This window comes from Neodiprion lecontei, chromosome 1, assembly GCF_021901455.1.
Source record: "Neodiprion lecontei isolate iyNeoLeco1 chromosome 1, iyNeoLeco1.1, whole genome shotgun sequence".
In the NCBI taxonomy this organism is placed as follows: domain Eukaryota; kingdom Metazoa; phylum Arthropoda; class Insecta; order Hymenoptera; family Diprionidae; genus Neodiprion; species Neodiprion lecontei.
This window is the reverse complement of record NC_060260.1, coordinates 30,939,757-30,964,767: the sequence shown is the minus strand read 5'-3', so window position 1 is coordinate 30,964,767 and position 25,011 is coordinate 30,939,757. Positions and strand designations below refer to the sequence as shown.

At 34.1% G+C, this 25,011-nt stretch overlaps 5 protein-coding genes and 1 long non-coding RNA gene across 9 annotated transcripts; 4 read left to right on the top strand and 2 right to left on the bottom strand.

The window, feature by feature from the left end:
- Positions 1-3,506: 3,506 nt before the first annotated feature.
- LOC107222038 (YTH domain-containing protein 1) lies at positions 3,507-8,823 on the top strand. Of its 3 annotated transcripts, none has more exons than XM_046730362.1 (6): positions 3,507-3,747; positions 4,370-4,891; positions 5,571-5,787; positions 6,613-6,817; positions 7,171-7,450; positions 7,712-8,823. In XM_046730362.1, exons 2-6 carry the CDS (start codon positions 4,548-4,550, stop codon positions 8,043-8,045), a joined length of 1,380 nt encoding a protein of 459 aa, XP_046586318.1. In that variant the 5' UTR covers positions 3,507-3,747; positions 4,370-4,547; the 3' UTR covers positions 8,046-8,823. The 3 variants fall into 3 exon arrangements, with proteins under 3 accessions (XP_046586318.1, XP_015516731.1, XP_046586263.1); XM_015661245.2 differs by having other exon boundaries at positions 4,365-4,891; XM_046730307.1 differs by having other exon boundaries at positions 3,507-3,989; positions 4,365-4,891.
- Positions 8,824-9,061: 238 nt separating this feature from the next.
- LOC124292791 (carbohydrate sulfotransferase 11-like) lies at positions 9,062-11,123 on the top strand. Its single transcript, XM_046730742.1, has 5 exons — positions 9,062-9,476; positions 9,561-9,754; positions 9,836-9,955; positions 10,093-10,236; positions 10,309-11,123. The coding sequence occupies exons 1-5, from the start codon at positions 9,222-9,224 to the stop codon at positions 10,682-10,684; spliced, it is 1,089 nt and encodes a 362-aa protein (XP_046586698.1). The 5' UTR covers positions 9,062-9,221; the 3' UTR covers positions 10,685-11,123.
- A 332-nt stretch (positions 11,124-11,455) lies between these two features.
- On the top strand, positions 11,456-16,156 carry LOC107222007 (girdin-like). Its single transcript, XM_015661200.2, has 13 exons — positions 11,456-11,475; positions 11,561-11,592; positions 11,703-11,913; positions 12,603-12,754; positions 12,903-13,072; positions 13,340-13,611; positions 13,706-13,923; positions 14,050-14,203; positions 14,299-14,706; positions 14,809-15,171; positions 15,430-15,558; positions 15,631-15,741; positions 15,933-16,156. Exons 3-13 carry the CDS (start codon positions 11,734-11,736, stop codon positions 16,035-16,037), a joined length of 2,262 nt encoding a protein of 753 aa, XP_015516686.2. The 5' UTR covers positions 11,456-11,475; positions 11,561-11,592; positions 11,703-11,733; the 3' UTR covers positions 16,038-16,156.
- Positions 16,157-16,162: 6 nt separating this feature from the next.
- On the bottom strand, positions 16,163-21,241 carry LOC107222032 (SUMO-activating enzyme subunit 2). The gene is made up of 9 exons (XM_015661239.2): positions 21,067-21,241; positions 20,285-20,439; positions 19,827-20,114; positions 19,638-19,705; positions 19,025-19,243; positions 18,448-18,705; positions 18,041-18,361; positions 17,593-17,861; positions 16,163-17,398 (listed from the first exon to the last, which is right to left on the bottom strand). The coding sequence occupies exons 1-9, from the start codon at positions 21,208-21,210 to the stop codon at positions 16,994-16,996; spliced, it is 2,127 nt and encodes a 708-aa protein (XP_015516725.1). The 5' UTR covers positions 21,211-21,241; the 3' UTR covers positions 16,163-16,993.
- A 421-nt stretch (positions 21,242-21,662) lies between these two features.
- LOC107222034 (cysteine-rich protein 2-binding protein) lies at positions 21,663-24,641 on the top strand. 2 transcript variants are annotated; one of them, XM_015661240.2, is made up of 6 exons: positions 21,663-22,069; positions 22,223-22,371; positions 22,513-22,740; positions 22,876-23,238; positions 23,384-23,914; positions 24,030-24,641. In XM_015661240.2, the coding sequence occupies exons 1-6, from the start codon at positions 21,663-21,665 to the stop codon at positions 24,383-24,385; spliced, it is 2,034 nt and encodes a 677-aa protein (XP_015516726.2). In that variant the 3' UTR covers positions 24,386-24,641. The 2 variants fall into 2 exon arrangements, with proteins under 2 accessions (XP_015516726.2, XP_046585862.1); XM_046729906.1 differs by having other exon boundaries at positions 23,381-23,914.
- LOC124292922 lies at positions 24,206-24,811 on the bottom strand. The gene is made up of 2 exons (XR_006902890.1): positions 24,680-24,811; positions 24,206-24,245 (listed from the first exon to the last, which is right to left on the bottom strand). It is a non-coding gene; the product is annotated as an uncharacterized LOC124292922 (long non-coding RNA).
- Between the last annotated feature and the right edge of the window lie 200 nt (positions 24,812-25,011).

Sequence of the window (25,011 nt, the reverse complement as noted above, 5' to 3'; positions counted from 1 at the left end):
CTGTGCCATGTCCAAACAATCAATACTTGACTCTTGTCTCTCTGTCATTGAAAAGGGCAGATGAAACTTGAAAGTCTAATATAAATGAAAACAATAATGCATATAGAGTACATCATTCCTTCCTTCCAGTGCAAGTATAAGGGACTAGAGATATATCTTTATTTTTTATTTTTATTTTTTAAAATTTTTTTTCGTAAAAATTAGTGATATGTAAAAAATAGAAATACATTCAAGGTTTCAAAGGTAAATCTATTTTGCCAAAACGATCAGATCAATATTGATCAAACAAATAATTGCTAAATGCACAAATTTGACCGAGTATCAAAAGTAAATAAGATCTGAAATAAAATAAAAAGCCATAGTAATAATTATTTTCAGCAAGTAAAACTATTCTAGCATTCGACATTTTTATTGGTTCTATATAATTGAAGATTGTCAATGCTTTTATTCAAAACCTCTTCATCGTGTAATAATATTCTATCACTTGATGATATTTTAAAAATGTGATGTGATATTTTTCTTTTTGCAAGAAAATGATATTACTTTTGATGCCAAAATAATGTCATGAACACAAAAAACACCAAAAATGTTAATAAAGTACTAAGAAAATCTATTATGCACACTTTCAATCACCAGACGAAAGAAATTGTTATACAATTTGTACAATAGATACGCATAATTGAATTAATTTCAAGTCAAAGAAAAATTAACATTTGCAACAAATTTAGCACCAGTGGACGAAAAAAAACACACTTGAACGTTAGTTATGACAGCCTTGAACCAGACTTGTATATCAATAAAGAAAAGAGGTAACCAACCGTTACTTTCACATACCACTTCACAAAAGCATTTACTCTGCATATTCGATTATTTAATCACTCATACAATATTTGTTTAAACAACTCCAGGCGAACAAAGTGAGTAGCAATGATATCGCATGTGTTATACGAATTGCTTATACTTTTACATACAATAGACAAAAGATCTGAAGCGGTGAATTGTCATTGACAACCTCAGTCACAAGTACCGCCTAACGCAATGAAAATAATGTATATATTAATCTCTGATCAATTGATAATCTTGTCATGAGTGCATTGTCGTTCATTGTTATTTTATCATCAAAAAAATTCTATTATGGTTATCATCTGATTGAATTGTTATATTCACTTGTTGCTATCTAACTTAATTTACCTCTTGTAGTCTCTTCCAGACTAAGTTTGCATAAGCACAAATAGTATTCACCTATCTGTCCTATTGACATATATGATGAGATGGACTTCGAATCATTGTGGGTCAATTCTTATCAAGATCTTGTACTCCCAAGACTTCAGTAGCACAATGAACTACCTTAAACAATGACTCAAAGTCCGAATGAGATTAATAACATAAAATTATATGGTCATTATAGATTGAGCAATGTTAATTACGTTTGGACATGGTAGTACATTTGCATGGAAGTTCCATGTATTCGACCAGAGGCACCGCGTACTTTCAGATTTATTAAAGCGTGTCATTTCAGTAAGGATACTTTCAATTTGCCCACAAATGGTGATATTAGTGCAAAGAAATAGAAAAGACACATCTAGTTACGAGCAACTGCAAACACTACAATTTCAACAAAAGATTAAATTACTTTTCCTCTGAAGATAGTATTATAAATCAACGGAGACATTCATTGACGGCATTTCTGCAATTAGCAACTAATCATTTTCGAAAGAAAGGTGTGCTCTGTTTTGCTGCGCACTTAATACACCTTTGAAAGTCTAATGTTTTAAGGCACTCGCACCGTCCGCGTGCAAAGACTATGATTCAACTTATCTCTCTAGAATTATATAATATACTAAACTAACATAAATTTATATCACAACAAGCAAAATCCAGTCAATATGTGAAAGATAAAATTCATGATAATTCGGAAACAATTTCTTATATCAATTCGGAAATATCATTACAGATTACACTGTAATATTTAATATTCGATGTTTCGATTGTTCTGGTAAACTTGAGAAGTGTCAGTTAAAAATTTCAATCCGATGGTCAAGTAATTGGTACCATGCTAAGCAATGAACAATGCTGTATTGCAGCTCAACCTAGAAATTTAAAATAGAAAAAGTCCCAATTGAAAAGATCACTAGCTCAATTCTGTAATAGGCCGAGTAAATATAAATCATGATCCTGTGTACCCAGCTAGGTAGATGATTATTGGGTGATAAAAATGAATAAAAAAAAACCAACCTTATCAATCAAGGAATTTGATTTGAGGAATTCGGAAATGGAGTTTAGAAATCATTGTTCAGTCTCGTGTCAAAGATATTAAACAGAGTAAAATTATTCAGTTAAATGCAAATTATATTCGATTCGCCATTGGATATCGAAAGGCCACTGACCGTTGGGTGCAAAAATGTCACCAGTCAATATTTCTCCTCGTCTCGTGTAAAATGAAAGAGTAACATAATTTATGGGGGGAAAAAGAAGATGTGGTAATGTAGTTGAGAAAATCACAATGCTTAATGTTTTAGACGATAGTAATTGAATTAGTAAAGGCAGCTGAATACTTTATGTGATAAAATTGTATAATAATTGTTTACCAATTGATGCTTCTCTCGGGAAGACGGCATGTGCGTAAACGATCAAGCTTCGCTCAGGTACGTGAGGGAAAATCGGCTTTCTAACACTTTACTTCATTATCCAAGTTGTTTATTGTCACTTTATCGCAACAAATGCGACTTCGACGATATCTTGAAAGATAGTAAAGTGAAAAAGAGAAAGCATTGATACGTGAAATCTGTCAGTCGTCTGGAGTTTTTGTCGTTTGTCACACAGTATAATGTTTTCGCAAATTTTTTTCATTTGTCATCGCCGTAAACGATTTACACAATCACAAACCCTCAACTATGCCCAAACGTGACTTCAAACTTAGTTAACACTGACTATTTATCGTTAGTTTATAATTATATACCAACTTTTCTTTAGCAGAAACACTCTCACGACCGGCTGGGAACTGCCCGTGTCAACAACCCGTGAAAAATGGTCGAAGATGGCGGTTCTCGATTTTAAACATGGCGGCCATTAAATAACATCGGAATAACATCACAATCGACTTTCTCACTCGGTCGGTAAGCGCACACTGCCCCAGAATCGATTCTGTTTCTGAGGCCTGATTCGGATTCTTTCTTCACTCGTAGAAACGGTGATAAGCGCCATCTAGATCGATCAGAAGTTAGCTTAAAACGGAAAATCTTGTTTTCACCGGCGAAAAGAAAATCAGAATCAGGCCCCTGGCGTGCCTGGGAGTCACTGTAATCGATGAAAAATATTTTCACATCCAGATTTTTCATTAAATAAATGAATTCCGCTATATAAAACCCCTACGATTAAGTAAATTCTTGGACATTTTACAAATCACTACTAAAATGGTCTGATGTGCTCGAACATCCTCCTAGGGTAAATATCACGTAAGTTATCATACTTATCGATTGTCCAGTACGTCACATGATAGACGCGTTTTCTTCTATCTCCGTCTTTATTCAGTGCTTTTATTTCGAGCAGATTGTTTATTGCCGTGGTAATATTTGGCTGGATTTCCCCTTTTGAAAAAGTTGTTTTGTGTTTACCAGTGTATATATTGAAGAAACGAAAAAATCAAAATACCCTTTAGAATATTCACATGACAATCGATAATTGAAAGACGGGTACTTGGTGCGGTGCTAATTGTGTATTTTAAAGTGGAGAAATACGAGTGTGCACGTAAGTGTACCGAGTCGACAGCAATGGCTTGTATCCGAGGACTTACGTTTGCAAACATGAACTTTGTACAATATGATGATGATTCTGAGCATGTTTAGTGGTGCCAGGACTTAGTTGATACGGGGCTCTCCAAAATAAACATACCTAAATGAACTTTTCTTACTCTTAGGATTGTTTCCCTACTACGATATTACGTACAATGCCCTCCGTGCCTGCCTACTTCCAAGGACCATTACGTCCCTGTTCGTTATTCGTTTGTTTTAAATAAAAGACACATTTCGTGATCGCAACAAAACTTTTTCGTACCGACCATCCAACCTTTGACAAATATAATGCCGTAATAAAGCACCATGCATAACGAAAGCTAAATGTCACGTGATTCTCACTACTCGCGGATTTCTAGCTCAAGTTTAAAGGGGAAAGAAAGAAAAAGAAACAGAAAAAGAAAAAAGAATTATGCAAGGACTATTTTTATCATAATAATAACAATCACAATAACAATTCCCAATTGTACCAATGTATTACGCGATGTATCTATATGTAACGATCATGTTGTTGGGCAAAGTTACCAATATACATTACCACGGAGTAAGGATATTTTTATATTTGCGTTTCAGAGCAGATTTAGAGGCCCTAGAACGTCGCTGGCGTTTCACTGATTATTCCACGTTGTCACAAGACGCACCAGGATAGATAGTCATTATCGGAAGATCACCACCCGTTATAATCTATTAACGAAATACGTAGAACTAAAAAGCAATAACGACAGAACTTCATCGATAAACATTAAAAATTGCACAATGGATAACAACGCAGACGGAGATAACATAAACCTGAGTTGCGGAGAAAATGAAATGGGCGACGAGCTGAAAATAGGCGCAGATGAAACTTATGACACTCGTAGCGAAGTTTCTTCAAGTAGCTCAGATTCTGATTCCAGTCAGCCTAGCATTAGCTCAGTTTCAACGAACTCTTCCAGAGGAGACAACAAGAGGAATCGTAGGAACAGAGGAAAACGGGCAAGGTCCAGGGACTCCAAGTCTTCTAGTCCTGAGACAAAACGTGCGCGATCCAAGGAAAATAAAACTATTGCGAAAAACTACGATTATACAACAAAACTAAATTATTTATTTAGAGATGCAAGGTTCGACACACACCTCAACAATGTCTATTTGTTTATTAATAAGAGTATTACATAGTTTTTTCATCAATTTATACTATTATATTATCCGTTGTAACAAGGATTTGGTTATGACTATGTAATATTTGTTGTAAGACTAGTATCATAGATAATTTTCACAAAGGAAGAACAGAACCACAACTCTGTTTTTTTACCATCTACTCCAATATTTGTTTCTACCATCTGAATGTTATATTTACGTTTTCACATATGCTGAAACCATACTGATTCATCAGTCGTGTGAGCAAAATATATTCTAAAGTCTCTAAGTATTAATCTGATTATAAAGCCGGGTTTTTTACTGCAGAGATACAATTTTTTGATTTCTTGACTTATCATTAGTCAACCTTGGATAAGTTTATTTATCACACTCGTTTTCATGTTTGATACTGTGGAATTCGGCAATAAACTTTTTTGTTATCAAGTAAAACAATGGTATAGCTTGGTATACTGAATACTGAAGAGAAATTTAACATACACAATGAATGACTAGTGAAATTATAAATATTCTATACCATTTAGAGTCGTGTTACATCAAAAATCAACCTACCCATCAATTTACTTGTTATTTGAAACGATACATAAGTACAGCTAGGTTTGATAATCATTTTTAAGCCGATTTTCTATAATTTTTTCTCATTAGATTCTTCATCATAAAATCAAATAATGCAGAAAACGTGACGCTATCAAAAGCCAAAGGTGTATGGAGCACACTTCCTCAGAATGAAGCTAATTTGAATCAAGCATATAGAGAATCAAGAAATGTTCTTCTCATTTTCTCAGTGAAAGAATCAGGGAAATTTGCTGGCTTTGCTAGGCTTAGCACCGAATCCAGAAGAGATGGTCCTCCTATATCATGGGTTTGTGTATTTACTACGAGGCTATGAACTTGCAATTCTTTTACTGAATATGTATCCAGAGTAATAAAATCAAACTATCACATATTTGAACAATCATGCCAGTCTACTAGGGTGTGTAAAAATTTTTTTTTACTTTTTTGTAAACGAGCATCAAAATTTTGGTTGGTCATATCAAATATTATATCTCATTCTAATATGAGCTCTTAATAGTGATAGTTAGACGTGCCTATATTGTTTTTCCATTTTCCACTGAAATAACACATAAAGGAAATTGGAAATTTTTTTTTTTTTCTCGTAAACGGCTTGACTTATAAACTATGTAGATACAGATTATTATAAGAAATTTCATGCTCTATAAAAAAGTACCAAAATAAAATCTTCATAATTCTAACCGATTAAGAGATATTCGCATATGACTCAATGGTTGTAGGTGAATATCTCGTAATCGGTTAGATTTAGGAAAATTTTATATCAGTACTTTTTTGGGGACCTCTGATGAATATCAATATTAAGAGCTTATACGTGGATGAGATATATTATTTGAGATGCTCTATCAAAATTTTGATGCGCGTTTGATAAAAAAATTCTTTTTCTTGGCGCACCCTACAGTTCACAATCTTTCACGGCTTTTGAGCATCTTATTTATTGTCCTTATAATAGTTTTTCAAATCTTTTCTTACTTTTGAGACAAATTTCGCTGCACTTGATTCAAATGTGATTGAGCAGCATGTTAAAAATACCGTTTAACGTAATACAAAAAAATAGTTACAAATTAATACAATACTTAATCTATCATAATCTTTCTACTGACCACTCGCTTCATAGGTATTACCACCAGGTTTATCAGCCAAAGCATTGGGAGGTGTATTCAAGGTTGATTGGATATGCAGAAAGGAATTGCCTTTTACATCGACGTTGCATCTATATAACCCATGGAATGATGGTAAACAAGTGAAAATTGGTCGTGATGGACAAGAAATCGAGCCACGAGTTGCCGAAGAATTGTGTAGGCTGTTTCCAGAAGATGAAGGTATAAAACTACATTGTAACAAACAAAAGGTGTAAAAATATCTTTTACCGATTCTAAATTTTTCTCATAACTGTTCATTCCTTTACTATCTGGATGGTTGCCAATATATTATTAGATTTACAATTATTAATTAATTAAATCGTATTTAGTTTCCAATAGCGTACTTTATACTAACTCTCTAAGGCTCTAAAATCACCCAAAATACGAACTTGTAGTGCAATAATCTTTACTTCCGATATTATAACGAATGCAATACACAAAAACCAATCGTTTTCGATATTTGATGCACCACACGTGGCTTATTATGACTACATGATATGATTATTCACTCTACTATGATATCGATATTTTAGGTATAGAAATGACACCAATTCTAAGGAAGTCGAAGGAAGCATCGAAGAACGTTGTAAGAACATCTCGAAGCTATCGTGACAACAGCAGAGTAGTAAACAATTCAAGATTCCTACGCAGCCGTGGAAGTGGAAGAGGACGCAGATTGTTCTTGACTTCTAGGTCACGATTGGCTTCTTTGGCCAGAGGTCACATACATCCATCTGCGGATCATAGAGGCTCAAGAGATCATCTCCAACGTTATCCGAGTTGGTTTAGTCGTGGAGATTCGCCGTATTCAAAGTGAGCATGAGCGAAGAGTATTGTATTTAAAGGTGATATTATTAGTAGCATGCAGTATAAATTTCTCCAATATATCTTTCTTTTCTTCTATATACAAAATATCACTGAACTCAAAGTTTATAGGGCATATGGACAATCTACATGAAAACAGTATGTCTAAGGTATATTACTTTCCCAAAGTTTTATTGTGTGAAAGCTTAGTTGTTCTTCTAGTACTATTGTGTAAACTAAACTAAAGTGTATTTCTTTTTTCTCCTGTAGAGGGTACGGCAGTTCGGGTATTGGAGCAGCTGCAGCTGCTGAAGCTTACGTTGCAGATTATATGCGTACTATGCAACATCAATTACCTCCTTTGCCACCCTATGTTACTGCTCATCCATATGATTCCTTACCACCGCCACCTCCGCCACCTCGTTACTACGATGGATTGCCATTGCCACCCGACTACAGTTCTTCCACATCTGCTTTGGATAAACGAAGCTATGAACGAAGTGTTGATGAATTCTTATGGCGAACTGCAAGTCGACATAGCCGACACAGCGATCACCGTTCATCAACTCGAGATCACCACCACCGCTATAGAGAACGCAGATAGATTCAAAATTTTCTTTTCTACTTTTCCATACACTGCCTCATTCTCAGTAGGGTGTAAGTAATTCGTACAATCAACGAATTTCGTACGTAGATGTAGAGATGAAATTGTCGCACGATAGTTAAATAATGTTTGTAAATCTTCCGTGACGAAGTTTTATACGTGGATAAATTAATTACTCGCTGTTTAAAATCTAAATTTTTTTTTTTTTTACTTTCATCAGAAAATTAATCATATTATACTCACCGGTGAGGTGGTCGAATGCAACTTGGGAATCTTGTTGCATTTGCAAAGGTTGTAATTCTCATCACTTGAACCATTTAAATAAATGACGTATTTCAATTAGTAATTCTTTTCATTTCGTTGGAACATTGGAGAAAGTCAGTTTCCAATTTACATGTGATTTTAGTAAATTTCAGTAATTACTCATTGTATATGGATTTTCTTACATTCAGTAACTTAATGCAAAGGCATTGTATCAATCTTGATGTCAGTAAATAAAATACTTAAGGATAAATCTACAAAATTATATCAATTTGTACAGAAAAGTTATAATTCTGATCAAGGTAAAAATTTTTTTCGAATATGAACATATTTCACACAGTACGCCTGTACGATGTAGCGTTTAGATATTTACTATCTGAACATAGATGATTTAATATGTTCTAAAGTGTAATTAATTATTAGGATTGAATGTGTAAGTTGTGCGATGTATGAATTTATATTGTATACCATTTATGCTGCCATGAAAGACAAGTAAATAAATTTCAGGTACATAGTTTCACATTTCTTTGACTCTCCATATCCTGTTATAAAACCAATTTAGCTTAGATATTTTCAATTGAAATGTTGGTAGGAAGACTGCTAGAATTACAACTGCAAAGTTAATCTGAACCAAGGTTAATATAACAGCGTATGTTAGCTAATTCTAGAGTTTCCACGGTATTTAGTACCTAGCCAATCAACTTCATAAACTTCAATAAACGATTGCAACATTTGAAGAAAAAGTAGTTTATACACTGAATATTATCGCAGAAACTCTGTGTCTGTGACCAATATTTCTTTCATCTATAAACAATAGCTCAGCAGGAGTGGGCAGTGGTAGACTGATAAATTTTATCTGCTTGACCACTCCCACTACATTCAAAACCGGATGCTCACCATCTTTCAGGAAAAAGCATGCGGAAAAGTTCCTTTGCAGTTGCAAATATGCTGACAAAGAGGCTATACATAAAATATTTACTTGTGTGTCTAATACTTTACACGTTTATATTTGTTTTGCAGAAGAGATTAAAAACTTTTCCTTCTGGAAAAGAATGTACTCTTACTCACAATGCAACTAAACAATTTATTAAAATAGGCAATGAAATTTCCAGTGGCAACATACCAGAACTCGAGTATGATGGTATAAAAAGCAGACTGACCGATTCACAGGTATGACATAAATTAGTATAAATCATATGGAAATTTATTGAGGAATTAGTGCACTAAAAGACTATTTCTTTTTTATTTTCACAGAACATGCCACACCTCTGGTCAATCTTGAAAATGTGTGGTCAATACAACCTTAGAACACCTCTTGTGAAGAGGCATTATTTACACAACCCAAATAATACATCGATGTATTGTTGGATTCGCAAAGTTGCATCCACAAGTTTTATTAAATTGTTTTCCGATATGAGGAATCGGAGTATTTCAAAGGATTACTATAAGTACTATTTTTTATTTTGCACATGTTCATTTAGTCTGTTCTAAAAACTAAACAGTATTATATACATATTTATCCTTTGCAGAGAAATTGATGTTTTGTCTCCAAAAACAATTAAAGAACTAGAAGATTTGGTCAACGACAGTAAAGTGTTTAAATTTTTAGTCATACGTCATCCCTTTCAGAGAATTGTATCGTCATACAGGTATAATTGCGATATACAATATTATTTTCACCAACTGTATACAAATATTCTCTTTCAACGTTCATTGTAATTCGTGATTTAGTGTACTATTAGATTATGAAATTTTCTCATTCATAAATTGGTTTATTAAATTTCAGAGATCGAATAGAAGACAATACAAAGTACACGGCGCAAGCTTGGAAATACACTAAGATGATATTCCACTTGACAAGACCAGAAATATTTTACAAAAACGGGACAACTGGCAGCTCATTGAATAGAATATTTCATAATAATAAAAGGTAAGGCAAATGTACCAATTTCATAAATGGTAGATGCAGACAATAAACAAAAAGCTTGTTTCTTAATTCTAGATTAAAATTGGTTCCTACTTTCAAAGAGTTTGTAACTTGGTTACTACAAGAACCCACATCAAACGATGATGTGCACTGGGATAGTTATTATTCGCATTGCTCAGTCTGCGATGTGAAGTACAATTTCGTTATGAAACTAGAAGATTATTCCATCGAAACGATTGATTTTATTTTTTCAAAAATGGGAATAACTAAAAACCAGTTCTTTATGCCAAGACTTCAAGCAACCCGAAACGGTTTCACAGATAACTATCGCACATGCAGTTACTTCAAAGATCTGACACAGGAGACAATTTTCAAACTGTATCAACGATATAAAATTGATTTCCAAATGTTCAATTATACTCACGAAAATTACTTAAAATGCGCTCATTGAGATGAAAATAATGAAATACGTATACTAGGAGTCAAAAATATTGTATGCTATTAAGGATTAATTGGTAATTAAGCAGATAGATGTCAGTGTATTGTCCTCGTTAAACATCGCGCAGAACGCAGTTATTCATCTACATTTGAATAAAGTAATCTAAAGTTAAGTTGTGGAAGTTTGTGATGCCTGTGTCACAATACATTAATTTCAATTGTTGATTCATTCTGTCTACCGCTGGTCCATTTATCGAAACGGGAACAAGGTACGGCACAAATTTGAATTTGAATATTTAAATTTTTAACAGGCTGAAGTTAGTAACGTTAACATGAAGAAACGTGGGTGAAAAATCATTGTATCGCAATTTTAAAGTGACTAAAATAGTTGAGTAAGTTGAGTTATCAAAATATGAATATATTTCTTCTTATTATAATTTACGGCGTTCCCAGATAGTCCTAAAATTGCGAAATAACGATTTTTTCCGAAACGTGAACCGTTAAAATAACGTTACCAACTTTTTTACGCGGGATGCCCGCGAATACTACGTACGGTAGTAATAAGAGCGATATGGTTTTGATATGGTACGTATCGTTTTCTCAGGTCTATAATCCGAATATACCTGTAAAACTATAGGTATTTTCGTATCATGATTAATCGATGCAGAAACATCATCGTTAAAACAATGATTTCAGCGGGATCATGGGCCTATATTACGCGGCGGAAGTATAAATTCAAACAGAACACAAGCGCTGCCCGATGAGATTGGCGGTTGCGAATCAGTTGCTTATTGAATCACAAAAGTAATAAACGTACTTATAAGTTGCGGTTTTCATCGCTATTGTTAAATGATCAGCAACTAATTACAAATTATCATTAAGTTATCAGGTAGCGAACAACAACGGGGTTACAAATCAACGGTACGTAATTTTATATTCATTTATTATCCCGAAGAATTGCACGTTCAATATAAGATTTAAGCTTTTCTTTGAATGCGTACATACGTTCAATCTTACCAATATTAATTTAGATAGACCACGTGGAAATAAAAACCACTCATAATGATGCTGAATGAATATCTCGTTAAATCAGCGAAAAATCCGAAAATCGATGAAACGAAAACCAACACTCAGGGTCAGAGTCACAGCCAGAGTCTAAGCGAGCAGCAAACTCCTTTGGACCGATTTACAGAGACTCGGAGCTCTCAATCACAAAACCAGATTCTTGTTCCTCGAAATTGGGTGGGTAATTTTTAAAAATTATGACAATCTTTTAAAAGTTCCGATTTTTTGTCATTTTCTATACGTTTATGGAATATTCTTCATTCCTAAGCATCATAAAACGCGAATAAAAAGCATTTGACAGTGAAGCCTACTTTGTATGCGCACCTTCACTGGAAAATTTACGGAAAACTGTTCATCATGATCTGACAAAGTCAATCTTCTATTCGTAAAACTAAATCTGCGGTTAATCGTATGTTCAGAAAATACCGTAATTTGCTGGCAGCATTTTCCTATATCATATTCTAGTATATAATGGATTCTAATTCCAACTCATAATGTTGTAAATTATCAAAAAACTCGAAAACCAATATTCATGCTCTGAATTTTTTTTTTTTTTGTATATAATTCAAGAGTTAAACACGTTTTATCGTATCTTTTATCTATTCCTACTCAATTGTCTATTTTTACAGACTATAAGCCAGATTTAACTGTAAAATTCTTTCAATCTTTGAATGCTAGCTAAAACCATGGGAGTTAAAATATGGACTATTTTTCAATACCGAATAATGAAGTCACTTTAGCAAAGTTATTTGTATGTAAGATACAAAATTCCAATGGTAGACACATATTACTCGTCAGTTCGGATGAGTTTAAAGAATATTTTTCTGCGAAAAATCGTGCTATTTGCTTTGCATTTAAATCGATAGGTTCAATTGACGGATGTGAAAGATGAACTCGCAGAAACCGATCGACAAATTAAAACACTCAAACGAAGAATTCACGATGAGGAGAAAAGTAACGAAGTAATGGTAAAAATCATCAACCAAAATAATAAAGGAGAAATTGAAATGACCGAACGGTAATGCACATACCTGATACCTCTTTATATTACTTCGAAAGTATGTTACTGTATCGCTTCTTATTATGTACATTCTAGTATAGCCAATTACGGCCACACGATAAGTTCGAATTTGCAATAATGAGTAATTGAATTCTACTTAACACAGAAAAAAATCGTCCCAAGAACTGATGTCCACCATCAAAGAAAAAATGAATGTACTACCAAATAGACTTGAAGGTTCCAAAATGAGTAAAACCAGTCTATCTCAGTCATATGATAGCTTGTGTTTAGAACAAAACGAAATAAAATGTTTAGTCATGACATTTAAAAACACAGGTAATTTTTGGCTCTTATATAATTTAAGTATACATGACTAGCTTGCTTTATTTAAGATGAACGATGATTATTAAAATACTTACGCAAGGATACTAACACTATTATTTTTAAGATAGCATTTATGAAATCATGAAGGCATAAAATTTCGTAAAGCGGAGAATTTTTTCTCTAATGTGTCATGGGTTTACTAGTTGTTAAAAGTATCGTGTTCACTATTTGCTGTGCAAAATTTACATGTACATATATATAATTCTTGGTGATTTACAGTTTTATATGAAAAAAAAGAACTGCAGAAGGAACTGAGAGCGAAATACGATGAAAGCTTGATTATCCAAACAAAATGTCACGAAGTTGAGAAGAAAGTAATGGAAATGAATGAGTTGGTGTGCAACAAAATTCGTACATATGAAGAGCTCAGTCAAATGATTGAGAATAATCAACAACAGTGCAATGAGCAGATAATACAAATTACAGAAGTCATAAAAAATACTGAGACGAACTTAAAAGTGAAAGAAGAAGCGAAATATAAATTGGCAGTTGTGCGTACCTGATTTTATGTCACAGAACTGTAATTAATAGGTACGGATAAATATGTAAATGCAAATAATTTGCGAGAAACATTTTACATTCAAGGAAAATAATCGACTTTCAAAAATTTTCGACGACCTTAAGTGCAAATTCGAAGAGGAACAGCATAATTTCACAAAATATGAGAAGCAAGTGGAATATTTGAAACCAAAGGCACTGAATCTTAAGGAAAAAGTGTGTGATCTCAATAAGGAGATTTACAATACAAAAAATACAAAGCTTGCCGTAATATCAAACAAAGATTTAGAATTAGCTAAATACAGGTAAAGTGACTTACTTAAGGATAAAGGTAAAACCATAGTCAATTCTTTACACAGTTATGTAATACTTATTCCCAATAGATATAGTTGAGCTAACACGAATATGTATAATGAGTATTCGAATTACAGGAAGCAGCTACAGGATCTGAAACTGATAGACTCAGAGCAAATGAATAAACTAAAAGCAGCCATCTGTGATAATAGGAAATTATCAGATACCATAGCAAAAACAGATGAGGACACAGAACAATTGAAAAACACAATAGAAATCAAAGATACTCAGGTAGAAGTGTTATTGCCGTGTGATCGAAAATTCGTAATAATTGCATATAACAAACTTTTATGTTCTCTATTGCGCATGATTCGAATTTATTTCAGATCAAACAGATCAACACAAAGTTGAACGGTGTGTTGGAGAAAAATAAGGAAATTTACATGAATATTGAGAGGCTGAATGAGGCATTAATAACCCAAGGAAAACAAGTTACACAGAATAAAAGTACTTCTGAGGTTTACACAACCAACAAAGACAAATACAATAAATCAGAAGCTGAACTCAAAGCAAAACTAGAAATAGTTCAACAGAATCTAAACGATAAATGCGATGAAAAAGCTAAGCTTCTGGAGAGGACGATTAATAAAGAAAATGATTTCTCTAAACAAATAAAGCAATTCGCAAGAGATTTCAAACAAAAGGATGAGCAGATTGAAGGTTTACAAAAAGCTGCAGAGAATTTGCAACTGGACATAGAACGGGATCAATTAGAGTATGACAGAGAAATACAGGTAAGGAATATTGTATTATATTGTATTATGCACATTGTGGTGAATATTTCTCAGCGAATGATATCGTAGTATATTTTAACTTTATTCGTCCGTTTTTATCAGCGTGCAACGCATATGTCAAAGCAATGTCAATTACTGGGACATGATAGGGAAATCAAAGAAAATAATATGCAAATTGGTGCTCTTAAACGTGAGCTAGTAGCTGCAAAGGCTAAACGTGAACAAATGAATCAGAAGAATACTGCTGATTGCAAGGAGAATCAAAAACAGGAAACTAAAGCAAAACGAATAAGATATGCATATGATGATCTCGATAAACAATATGCTATTATTCAACTAGAGAATGAAGAGCTTCAAAACAAATCAAGAGAAGCTAAAAGGTCAAGCAATGTTATACCTACACAAGGAGCCAATGAATTAAAGAACACCGATACATTTGTGGAATCACCTTCTGAAAAATTTCTGGTATTGATTCTGTGTAATGCTATTCTTGTAAAATCTCGTAGGCTCGGATATAGTACATCTAGAATTTTAAAAACATGTTATTTAGGTTTTTATAAGTATTTAGATTTTGAAAGAACCAAACTTAGTTAAAGAATAATACTTCAATTCTATGTGAAATCCGATTATAAGTCAAGAGATAAAGTTTCATGAATATCACTTGGCTAAGTAGTGATTCCTTTATCATTATCGGATAACCAATGACGTTTATATATTGTACAGACAAAACAAATTACAACTCCAAAGCCAATATTGAAATCAGCTGTGAAAGCTAGTCCACTAAAAATGCAGAAGGTACAGTTCGACATCGGACCCACCTCACAAATAAAAAGCATTAATCCACTGGATATTGTAAGTTGAGTTTGATCATTAAATAAATCAACTTAGAAAATGTACTACAGTATTTCTGTGGTTTCTGTGTAGTTTGAAGAAGCCGAACGTCGCTATATCCAGGCAGTAGGATCAAACAAACCAAACTTTGCAAACATACTAAGTATTTCACAAGAGTCAGTGACACCAGCACCAGTCATTGATGTAAGATTTACTGTTAAATTAAATTTCGGGTCAATGCGTCAACTCTCAATTTTGATACATCTTTTCATTGTAGAATGAAAAAAATTCCAGACGACATGCAATTAAATTTGAGGAATTTAGAAGTCTGAATCTAATGCGTAAATGAATAGAATTTTGATTGTGAAAGTCATTGTCAATTTTTCAATTTTCAGATGCCACCTAAAGAACAAACTCGCAAATTTTTCAAGCGTTCTAGAGCGGAGCAAAAGAAAGTTGTCTCTACATCCAATACACCCGATCCCTACGAAATGCCTTAAATTCATACTGTATATATTCATGTATCATTTTTACTATAATTAACATGAAACAATTTTACTTAATGAAGACGAAGAATATTTAACAATAATCGGAATCAAATAAATCGAGAATAATTAGAACAGAATTTATATAAAAAACATAATCATTTATTTTTTAGAAAAATGTTATATTATAGGATCCTTCTTTCGATTACAGATCTGAGTTTGGGTCTGTTCTCAAATCCTTACATCTCTAATGTCCTAAGAAGTGTAGTTAAATGTTCTACACAGTGACTGGATAATTAGTTCTGATAGAATAAAGAATAAAAATAAAAAACCAATATTTTTATGAAATGATGAAACACAAATACGTCATGTGTGAAGATTATGAACCGTCTATTTTTAAGATTATTTTAATAGTAAACGCAAAACCACTACTACATCATTTGTACACTTGCTGTTGCTGAGAAGTAATATAAATTTCACACATTAGAATTTTAGACACAACGCCAAAAAAACTGTCTATCTTTGTGAAATACTTTTCATATTTATCATAACTCCGTGTTCTCCACAAAAGTAAAACTTGATTGTATCGAAGAATCGAATATTACGCCAAGGGATTTTCCAAATACAATTTTGAAGACCAGACTTCGAACTTGTGCCTGACGTTTTGTTTAACAAAACAAAAAAATCATCATTGTTACAATTGTACCTAAATAGTCAATGGATTTACATGTCACACAGTAAAATTGCAAGAGTAACGGCTTAGTAGTTTCGCAAATATCTAAATTAATCTACTTTGATGTACTTCATTCAGACTGGTTCAGGTATTTAATATAAATATTGGGTAGATTAATGATGTTGAAAAATATCAGAATGTTGGTAAATGGATTGTGTTGAAAAATGTTATTGGACAACTGGCGTCTTACCAATATTATGCTGACACATTTAGATACGTTCAGGTAATTACTGGTATACTATTCTGCCCTTTGCTGTTTTACTGTAGGGGGTATCGGTGTTTCGTCTCCTTCATCATAAACAATGAGGCACTCTTCATCCAATAAGGGCTTATGTTTCTGGAGCATACATTTATTCGGTATAACCTGAGCTTCCGTTTCGTACTTTGTTTCGCTGGGTTTGTTGGTGTGTTTAGTTGGTGACACGCTTTTTTGGTAAATGCACTGCATGTCTGAGTCAGAGTCTTCAATGATGCATATATCATCATCTTCGTATCCGTTACTGTTTTCTGTTCGTTGTTTCTTGTTAACAACATCTGGCGGAGGAGTGACTGTTTTACGTTTCTTGGAAACATCAGCATCAGATGATTGAGGTGTTACTTCAGTTTCTACTAAGACCACTGCATCCTGATCAAATTTCTCCACCTAAGTAATTATGCGATCATTAGTGTGTAAATGTATAGTGTTGATATTCGCGAGAAATCACACAACCCAAAAACATATAATCCATCAGATGTTCATATTATGATACTTGATAAGTCGAGGTGTGATTTTCATCGCAAAAGTTGCACCGTTATATTATCAATGATTGTTTAGAAAAGGGAGTGTTTCGAATTTACCTTTCCGTTTGAAGTAGATGGTTCTTTGCTACCGTCATCTTCTTCCTTTGGTTTCAGATCCTCGGGATCTGCAGCAATAAGAAAGTCTGGGGTTTGACCTTTGACGGCAGGTGCTTCTCTCTGGACGATGGTGATTGTCAGTGAGTAATTCTGAAGAAAATCATCAGCTTTCAGAATTGTTCCATCTCTGATGCCTAATTGTTCTAAGATCCTGCCATTGTTCGCCTCAGTTTCACCCTCCTCACTACTGATTACAACGATACCTTTACCTGAAAGGAAATTGTTTTAAATATAAAAATTTAACATTGTAATGAAAAAAAAACTTACACAAGTGCACTAAACAATTTACGAAATTGCCAGGATTCAGAATCACCATGCCCATAAATTTGAAAGGAAAGAAATAATGCTGCTAGTCGTACTAACTTAAAAATAATATTCATTGCCTCACCGTCAATCATAACATCAGGTGCAATCATATTGAGACGAGTCTTCAGCACTGTTTCCTCTAGTTCCTTAACTGTCATCTTCGTGGTGTCTAAGGCAAGTGTGACTTGAGGAGTTGGTGCACACACGTAACACAAAGGATTGGGTGGATTAACTGATTTTTCAGGGACCAGTAGTAAATTTTTATGGTTGGGTTTTGACCGTAGATAAACGGACCTGCATGCCTTCAAGTTGTCTAGTAGGATACGAAATGCATGAAGAACCACAATGCCTGCAATAATGGCGTTGGTAGTGGCGATTGCAGGTATGATGTTTCCTGCCATGGCTAAATGGGGAATAAATATAAGCATTAATTAGTAGTTAGTTTTCTAACGGCAGGCCAAGAAATACAACATACATTCATGTACTCACATTTTATGTCAAATCGATTTTTTTGCGCAATACCAAAAATATATGCTCGTATGTTTGCACATGCGGCGACAAAGTCCATGGCACTCTGGTCATCCTTATCCCAAATTAAATGGTCAGAGGGACATTTCTTCTGACGTTCTGCTAATTCTTTACTTAAACTCTTAATAGACTGTGCAAATACTGAACCACACTCGGCAATACTCCATTGCCTTTGATCCCGAAGTCCAGGTTCTACTGTGTCCTTACTGCAGCCTGCCACTGGTTAGCAATCACAGAAAATTAAATCTTTAGTGAACAAGTATTGTGCATCTAAGACCATGGAATAATACAATCCAGCAGATTTTTCAACTGATTTCCTTGACTTCAATCACAGATAATAATTCTAAGTTCCTAAAATTTATCCAGTTGTATTTAAAATGAGAATAAATTGTAACCGTAGTAAAAAGTAGAAGTCTTTGTTTGAGTTGCTGGAATTGCTGTTAAAAATATTTTATACACCATATTTATATGCAAAAGTTTCATGAAGTACAGCGTAAGAAGAACAGATCATTTTAGACTACTGCCTGTCAGTGTGTACCTCCATCTGGTAAATCAGTCCAGATCAAAGGTACGGGCGGCCTTCGTTTCTTCCATAGATTGTCCATACTAAGAAGGTACATAATATCATCATGAAATAATTTCATGAATAATTTTTCAGCATCATAACCACTGGACTGAGCCCAGGTGCGAGTTGAGACCCGATCTACATTCCCTTTATCATTTGATTCTGTTTGTAATGCACCTTCACCCGCAGTATCTGAAATGAATAAAAAGATGAAATGAAGCATAATATGCAGATTAAGAGATCAGGGTGACCTGGGTCTATCACTCCATTAGCTACCAATGTATTCCTCATGAAAATCTGCGACTGAAACGTATTTTATTTCTCATACGAAATTTGTTGTTTGCATCTAATGGCTTAAAATAAGTCTCGTGGTTCCTCAATTGACCGTCATGCGCTTGGCAGCTGTCCTGAGCAATCAGATATTACTGGATTGGCCAATTTCAAACGGTTGTAATTCACACACGACAATTTTCGTATCAAAAGTGAAAAAACGTCTCGTCACACACTTCAACAAGGAACATATTGGTAGCCAATTGAGTCGTAGATCTGGGTTACTTTCAATATAAATCGTTGGTTAAATAACTACCAGCTGCTTCTGGGTCCGCCGTATCAGGTGAAACATCTTGATCTGGATCTTCCTCGCCGAAAAGTTGACTTGAAGATAGAAAGGGAAAATATAGTTATTGCAATTGACACATCAAAAATCACAAAGCAGAAGTCATTTCTCAATCTGAATTAAAATTGGGGCCAGATGATAAAAACATTAGACCCTTACTTGAATAAATGTTTTGCCCAGACGATACAATGGATTGGTTCACTAGGAGTGTTACGAATGGTGCAACCAGGATAAGTTTTCTGTGGAGCTTTTGTGGTGCATTCATAACACTGGCTCAATCCTTTTTTAATGAGTTCAACTTGACCTTCGTAACCAGCTGTTCCAGATTCAATCAAAGGTATATCAGAGGCTAGACACATGCGATTTACATGATTTCTTGCTGCTCTGTTGTCCAGAGCATTCATCACTAGATTAAACTTTTTGAAGAAGCTGACACCATAATCTGAACTGTAAATGAATATATCATTGCTTTATAAAAGAAGATACTCAGAATCCAGCATAAGTTTTGTTTAAATTTTGGATATACATCGAACATGAATTTGATTGAAGAATAGCCTATAATGGATGTCGAGGATGATCCACATAGAAATCTGTAAGAATTACTGGAAACTACTCACGTGGTAATACTATCATGATAATGAGTAATTTTTACATCTGGGTTGAACTTTAATGCTGTTTCCCGGGCAACTGCAGCTTTTGATTTGCCAACATGTTGCTTATGGAAGAGAAACTGCCTGTTCAAGTTACTCACATCAATAGTATCCAAATCAATCTGAAAAAGGGGATTTAATTTCAATTTTCAGGATAGTAGTATAAAATTCTTAAATAACTTTGGGATCAAACATCATAGTTGAAGAAACAGAACATCGGCTGATGTAACACTTTGCATCTTCAAATTCCCCTCGTAAAATGTTTTAGCATTAAAGTACTTGAGTGTAGAGCATTTGATTATACAAATCATTAGAATATAATTTGTTTGCTGAAATATTATTGTTATTTTCTGACATTCGATACAGACAATACCTTTAAAAATATCTTCTCGCTTTAATCCAAATTTATCAAACAGCTAAAACGACCCATTGAAGTAATGTTGATTACGACTTTCCATGACAAAATTATATTCTTCGTGACTTAGCAATGAAATTTAATTACCACAGTGTGAGAACATGCTCTGTTAGTTTATTAATGCTACAGTACTAGCTATTTCATTGAGTTATAACATATGATAAAAAAAATAGAAAATAAATCTAGATACAAAGCTTGAACAGTCATTTGAAAAAAAAATAATTAAGATTTGGAGCATACAGGTTTACAAGAAACAGTTTGTTGCTTTGAAGTACGGAGAGGTTAGGGCTCCTCAGATAAAATGCGCATAAATTCCAGTATTGTTCAGACTTACTATTTCGATATCAGTGAATCCCGTCATCACGAGATTTTTAAGTACCTCGCATCCAATTCCACCAGCACCCACAACCAAAACTTTACTCCGTAGCACAGCATTTTGTAGATCAGTGTCCAACACGCCGCTAATACTTGCCGCCATTTTTGACTCGTGTAAAATCTGTTACTGGCCTGGATTTTCATGGGTAACAAAATGTTGAGTCTGTACCTACACCAGAGAGAAACCTCCTACACACTGGTTCAGATGTCGCAACCCTGCATCCAAAGCCAGTGCTCGAGTACTTTTCACGTTAATTATTTCTTGATTGATTGAATATTTGTTGCGGTCATGTTCGTTATGATCAGTTTCCAATATTACCTAATTATTTTTTATAATGACAATCAAATAGGTATTTAAATCTCGACGATCTAGACGAAAACACCGGCTGTATAACGAGCTAAACAAGAAGAGTCATTCAATTCGATTATGGTCAATATTCTTTCAGCTATACAAGAATATCGCTTATAGTCTTAAAATAAAAGTTGCTTTACATCATGATAATACCCATGTGTAGAGATGCACAGTTGAAAGCTTAGTTCCATAGTCGCATAACGATGGCGGAATCAATTGAGGAAGAGGTTAAGCTGAAGATTGAATCAGACCTGCCGGAGTTAACAAGATGTAAAAACTGTCAAGAGTTATGTGATCCGTACACTAAGCCTGCACTACATTGCTCAGGAGTTTGTAATGAGCATGTGCATGTCCAGTGCTTGAAGCGTGGTGGAGTACCTGGACCATGTATAGGCGACGTATTCTTTCAATATACTTGTTCCGACTGTAGTTCATCGAGGGAGGAAATTCTCACTAGGGATAAAATGTCGTGGTTGAATATCATTGTACTAACTCTGTACAATTTACGGGAGAAATCAAATGGGATAAGTAAGAGGGGATATTTTCATTGGAAGTCCGACATTAGTACATTTGTCGATCGCAACTGGGACTATCTGTTCAAGAAGTCTGTGTAAGTTGATTTTTTGCTATATGAAAAATTAGAATAAAACTAAATATAATCTATGTGCCATAAATGTAAAAAATGTTTTTACATAATTTATTAAATATTTTGAATATCTTGCTACAGAGTGTTAATCTTGCCTACTGTGACTATTCTTTTTAGGAAACGAAAAAAAAACTGGATAGGAACAATATCTGGTACACTATCTCACTATAGCGGCGTCTTTTTTAAATCAGGAACTACAGAACTCAACGAGTCGGGCTGGTGGAGGCTTATAGATACTGATCCTCCTCAGGTACTCATTGCTAAGAGTAAGTAACTGACAGTTATAAGAAATTCAAAGTCTTTCAAATGAGATCCTTGAAATTTTCTCTCAAAGAGGAATTCCAACAGATGCATAAACGTGTATTAAATTATGGGTATCCTTGTTTCTCTCATTGATATTTTCGTAGATGGGAAACTTGTGCTGGAACGTAAAAAGCAAATGGGTACTCTGTCCAAAGTAGTGGCAAAACAACGAATCAGTCCATCACCTTCTGAATCAAGCATTTCTGTCGGCGAAGATAGTAATTATGGCGGTGAATCATCGAGAAGTCAAGGACTGTCCATGTACTCGCGAGCTTACGTTCAACCCAGTGAAACATTATCAGATTTTCTACTAGCTGAAGACGACGTACATGGTATGCTCTAATGAATACTTCAGTTTGTTTGTTTCCTGAATTTGCACTAGATATTGGAGAATGCAACAAAATCTCATGGAACAACAAAAAGTCCTGGCATGGTATGTTATATATTATGTCAATTATGCTTTATAGATATGGATGTGCTGGACATAGACGATGGAATTGAGTTGAATGTTCGCCGTGAACCACCTTCCTTGACTGATTTAATGAGAGACTTTCAGTACCAGAGCTATCAACCGTATCAATCCTGCAATAACCAGCTTACACTTATGGACAACTTTACAACTGACTGGGAAATGAACGTTATTTCGTCTGCAACAATTCTAAGCAACCATAACGATGTTAAAGATGATGCAAATGATGATACCAAAGAAGAGGAACCATATGAAGAGGATAGTAGTGACAGTCTGAGCTCTCTCCAAGAACAACCAACGATATCTCTCTTTAATGTTTCAGAGAAACGAGACTGGCCCTGGAGGTACAAGAACATTGCTGGTACGTCATTTGAATCAACATATTTATTTTTTAAATTCTTACATTCGTATTCAAATAGTAAAAAACAAGTGGACCTAGTTTCGAGATGTATAAGCATAATATTTATTCTAAAAAATGTTGTTTAATGAAGATACTTCTTTAGCAGGTAATGTTGAAAAAAAAATTCGGATGAGTGAACAAGAAGAATCATATATTTTACAAAAAGTGGATAAGCGACACTTGGATTCAGCACCACCTGCTGTCAGGCGCTTATACAGAAAACTTGCAGTTCGAAAACTCAAGAGGGAACATGGTTTACCTGTATTTGATTTAGACTCTTTCGGTTGCAAATCAGACTTCTTACAACGAAATCGTAAAAGAAATAACCGTGTATTGGACAGATTTGTTAATGAAGGTTTAGGGGGTGCTTACGAAAAAAGACTACAAGGTTACAATGAACCAACAGCTGTTCATAGCCCATATACAAACAGAATCTTGAAACCTTTTATAAGAAGAGACACATCTTGTCGACCTCAGTGGCTCAAATTAATGGAAGAGCTCCAGGTTAAGGTCAATAAAAAGAATCCAGAATGGAAATTCTCCAAAGAAGCACCAATAGATTATTCTTATGTCAGACCACAGCACATTCCAGCAATAAATAGCTTGTGTAGCCAATTTTTCTGGCCTGGAATTGACTGTAAGTGTATATTCAATTAGTTAATGAATCACAAATGTATTCAATATACCACCATGCCTGCAGAATGAAACGATTATATAAATAACACGAAATCAAACAACCATGCTTGTTTCAGTAACGGAGTGCCTGCAGTATCCAGATTTCAGTTGTGTTGTGCTTTATAAGAAATTGGTCATTGGATTTGCAGTCTTGGTCCCAGATGTGGGATACAACGAGGCATATATTTCGTTTTTCGTAACTCGACCAGAATGGCGTCGAGTTGGTATCGGTACATTCATGTTATATCATTTGATTCAAACGTGCATGGGTAAAGATGTTACTCTACATGTATCTGTAACAAATCCTGCCTTAATACTGTATCAAAAATTCGGATTCAAAGTTGAAGAATTTATTCAAGATTTTTATGATAAATACATTCCACCAAATTCTCGAGATTGTCGACATGCTCTTTTTTTACGGCTAAGTCGATGAAATTTGACAACTCGTAAAAAAATTCTGATGCAGGTAGGGAAGTATGTACGTATGTTATTTGACATCAGCATATCACAACAATAGTCACCGTATCAATATATTGTTGGCAATTGAACTAGCAAAGCTTCAATTGTATAACTTCATACTGCATTTGAGACTACACTATTTATAATATGTTATATTGCCTTTGTCGAGATATTATGTAAATTTTGGATTAATAACTGAATTACGTTTATTCTACACACAACTAATAAAATCATTGTTAAAAATATTCTGTCTTTATCCAGCAAGTACCTGTATAATAAGTGTAGTACAAACTTGAAGGTAGATTTCGAGTATATTCTCATTCATGTAATCAACATATTTGTCATAATAAAGTTGCATGAAAGATCCATAATTAGGTGATAAGTTACTGGCGTCATGGATAATTTCTTCTTTTGACGTTATAGGTTATGTTCACCGTCAGTCACCTGTCAATCTTAATATGCCAAAATTTTAGTTGCCAAGTAAAATAATTTGAAAAATTTAACCAGGAAATATTTCAATAAATTAACATAACTGCTGTGAAATGTGTAGAACATAAATTACTAGTGTCTAATTCCTATCAACGAACGACGTTGTGACGT

Excerpts from the sequence above, each read along its gene's own strand:
- LOC107222038 (XM_046730362.1), top strand. The coding sequence starts at position 4,548 with ATGGATAACAACGCAGACGGAGATAACATAAACCTGAGTTGCGGAGAA. Across the intron at positions 4,892-5,570 it reads TATTTATTTAGAGATGCAAG|ATTCTTCATCATAAAATCAA; the intron begins GTTCGACACACA and ends TTTTCTCATTAG. Across the intron at positions 5,788-6,612 it reads ATGGTCCTCCTATATCATGG|GTATTACCACCAGGTTTATC; the intron begins GTTTGTGTATTT and ends CTCGCTTCATAG.
- LOC124292791 (XM_046730742.1), top strand. The coding sequence starts at position 9,222 with ATGCGGAAAAGTTCCTTTGCAGTTGCAAATATGCTGACAAAGAGGCTA. Across the intron at positions 9,477-9,560 it reads GCAGACTGACCGATTCACAG|AACATGCCACACCTCTGGTC; the intron begins GTATGACATAAA and ends TTATTTTCACAG. Across the intron at positions 9,755-9,835 it reads ATTTCAAAGGATTACTATAA|AGAAATTGATGTTTTGTCTC; the intron begins GTACTATTTTTT and ends TATCCTTTGCAG.
- LOC107222007 (XM_015661200.2), top strand. The coding sequence starts at position 11,734 with ATGATGCTGAATGAATATCTCGTTAAATCAGCGAAAAATCCGAAAATC. Across the intron at positions 13,073-13,339 it reads CATGACATTTAAAAACACAG|TTTTATATGAAAAAAAAGAA; the intron begins GTAATTTTTGGC and ends GGTGATTTACAG. Across the intron at positions 13,612-13,705 it reads CGAAATATAAATTGGCAGTT|GAAAATAATCGACTTTCAAA; the intron begins GTGCGTACCTGA and ends TTTACATTCAAG.
- LOC107222032 (XM_015661239.2), bottom strand. The coding sequence starts at position 21,210 with ATGGCGGCAAGTATTAGCGGCGTGTTGGACACTGATCTACAAAATGCT. Across the intron at positions 19,244-19,637 it reads GGCGGACCCAGAAGCAGCTG|ATACTGCGGGTGAAGGTGCA; the intron begins GTAGTTATTTAA and ends TATTCATTTCAG. Across the intron at positions 18,362-18,447 it reads AAATCGATTTGACATAAAAT|CCATGGCAGGAAACATCATA; the intron begins GTGAGTACATGA and ends TTCCCCATTTAG.
- LOC107222034 (XM_046729906.1), top strand. The coding sequence starts at position 21,663 with ATGGCGGAATCAATTGAGGAAGAGGTTAAGCTGAAGATTGAATCAGAC. Across the intron at positions 22,070-22,222 it reads TATCTGTTCAAGAAGTCTGT|GAAACGAAAAAAAAACTGGA; the intron begins GTAAGTTGATTT and ends TATTCTTTTTAG. Across the intron at positions 22,741-22,875 it reads AGCTGAAGACGACGTACATG|ATATGGATGTGCTGGACATA; the intron begins GTATGCTCTAAT and ends TATGCTTTATAG.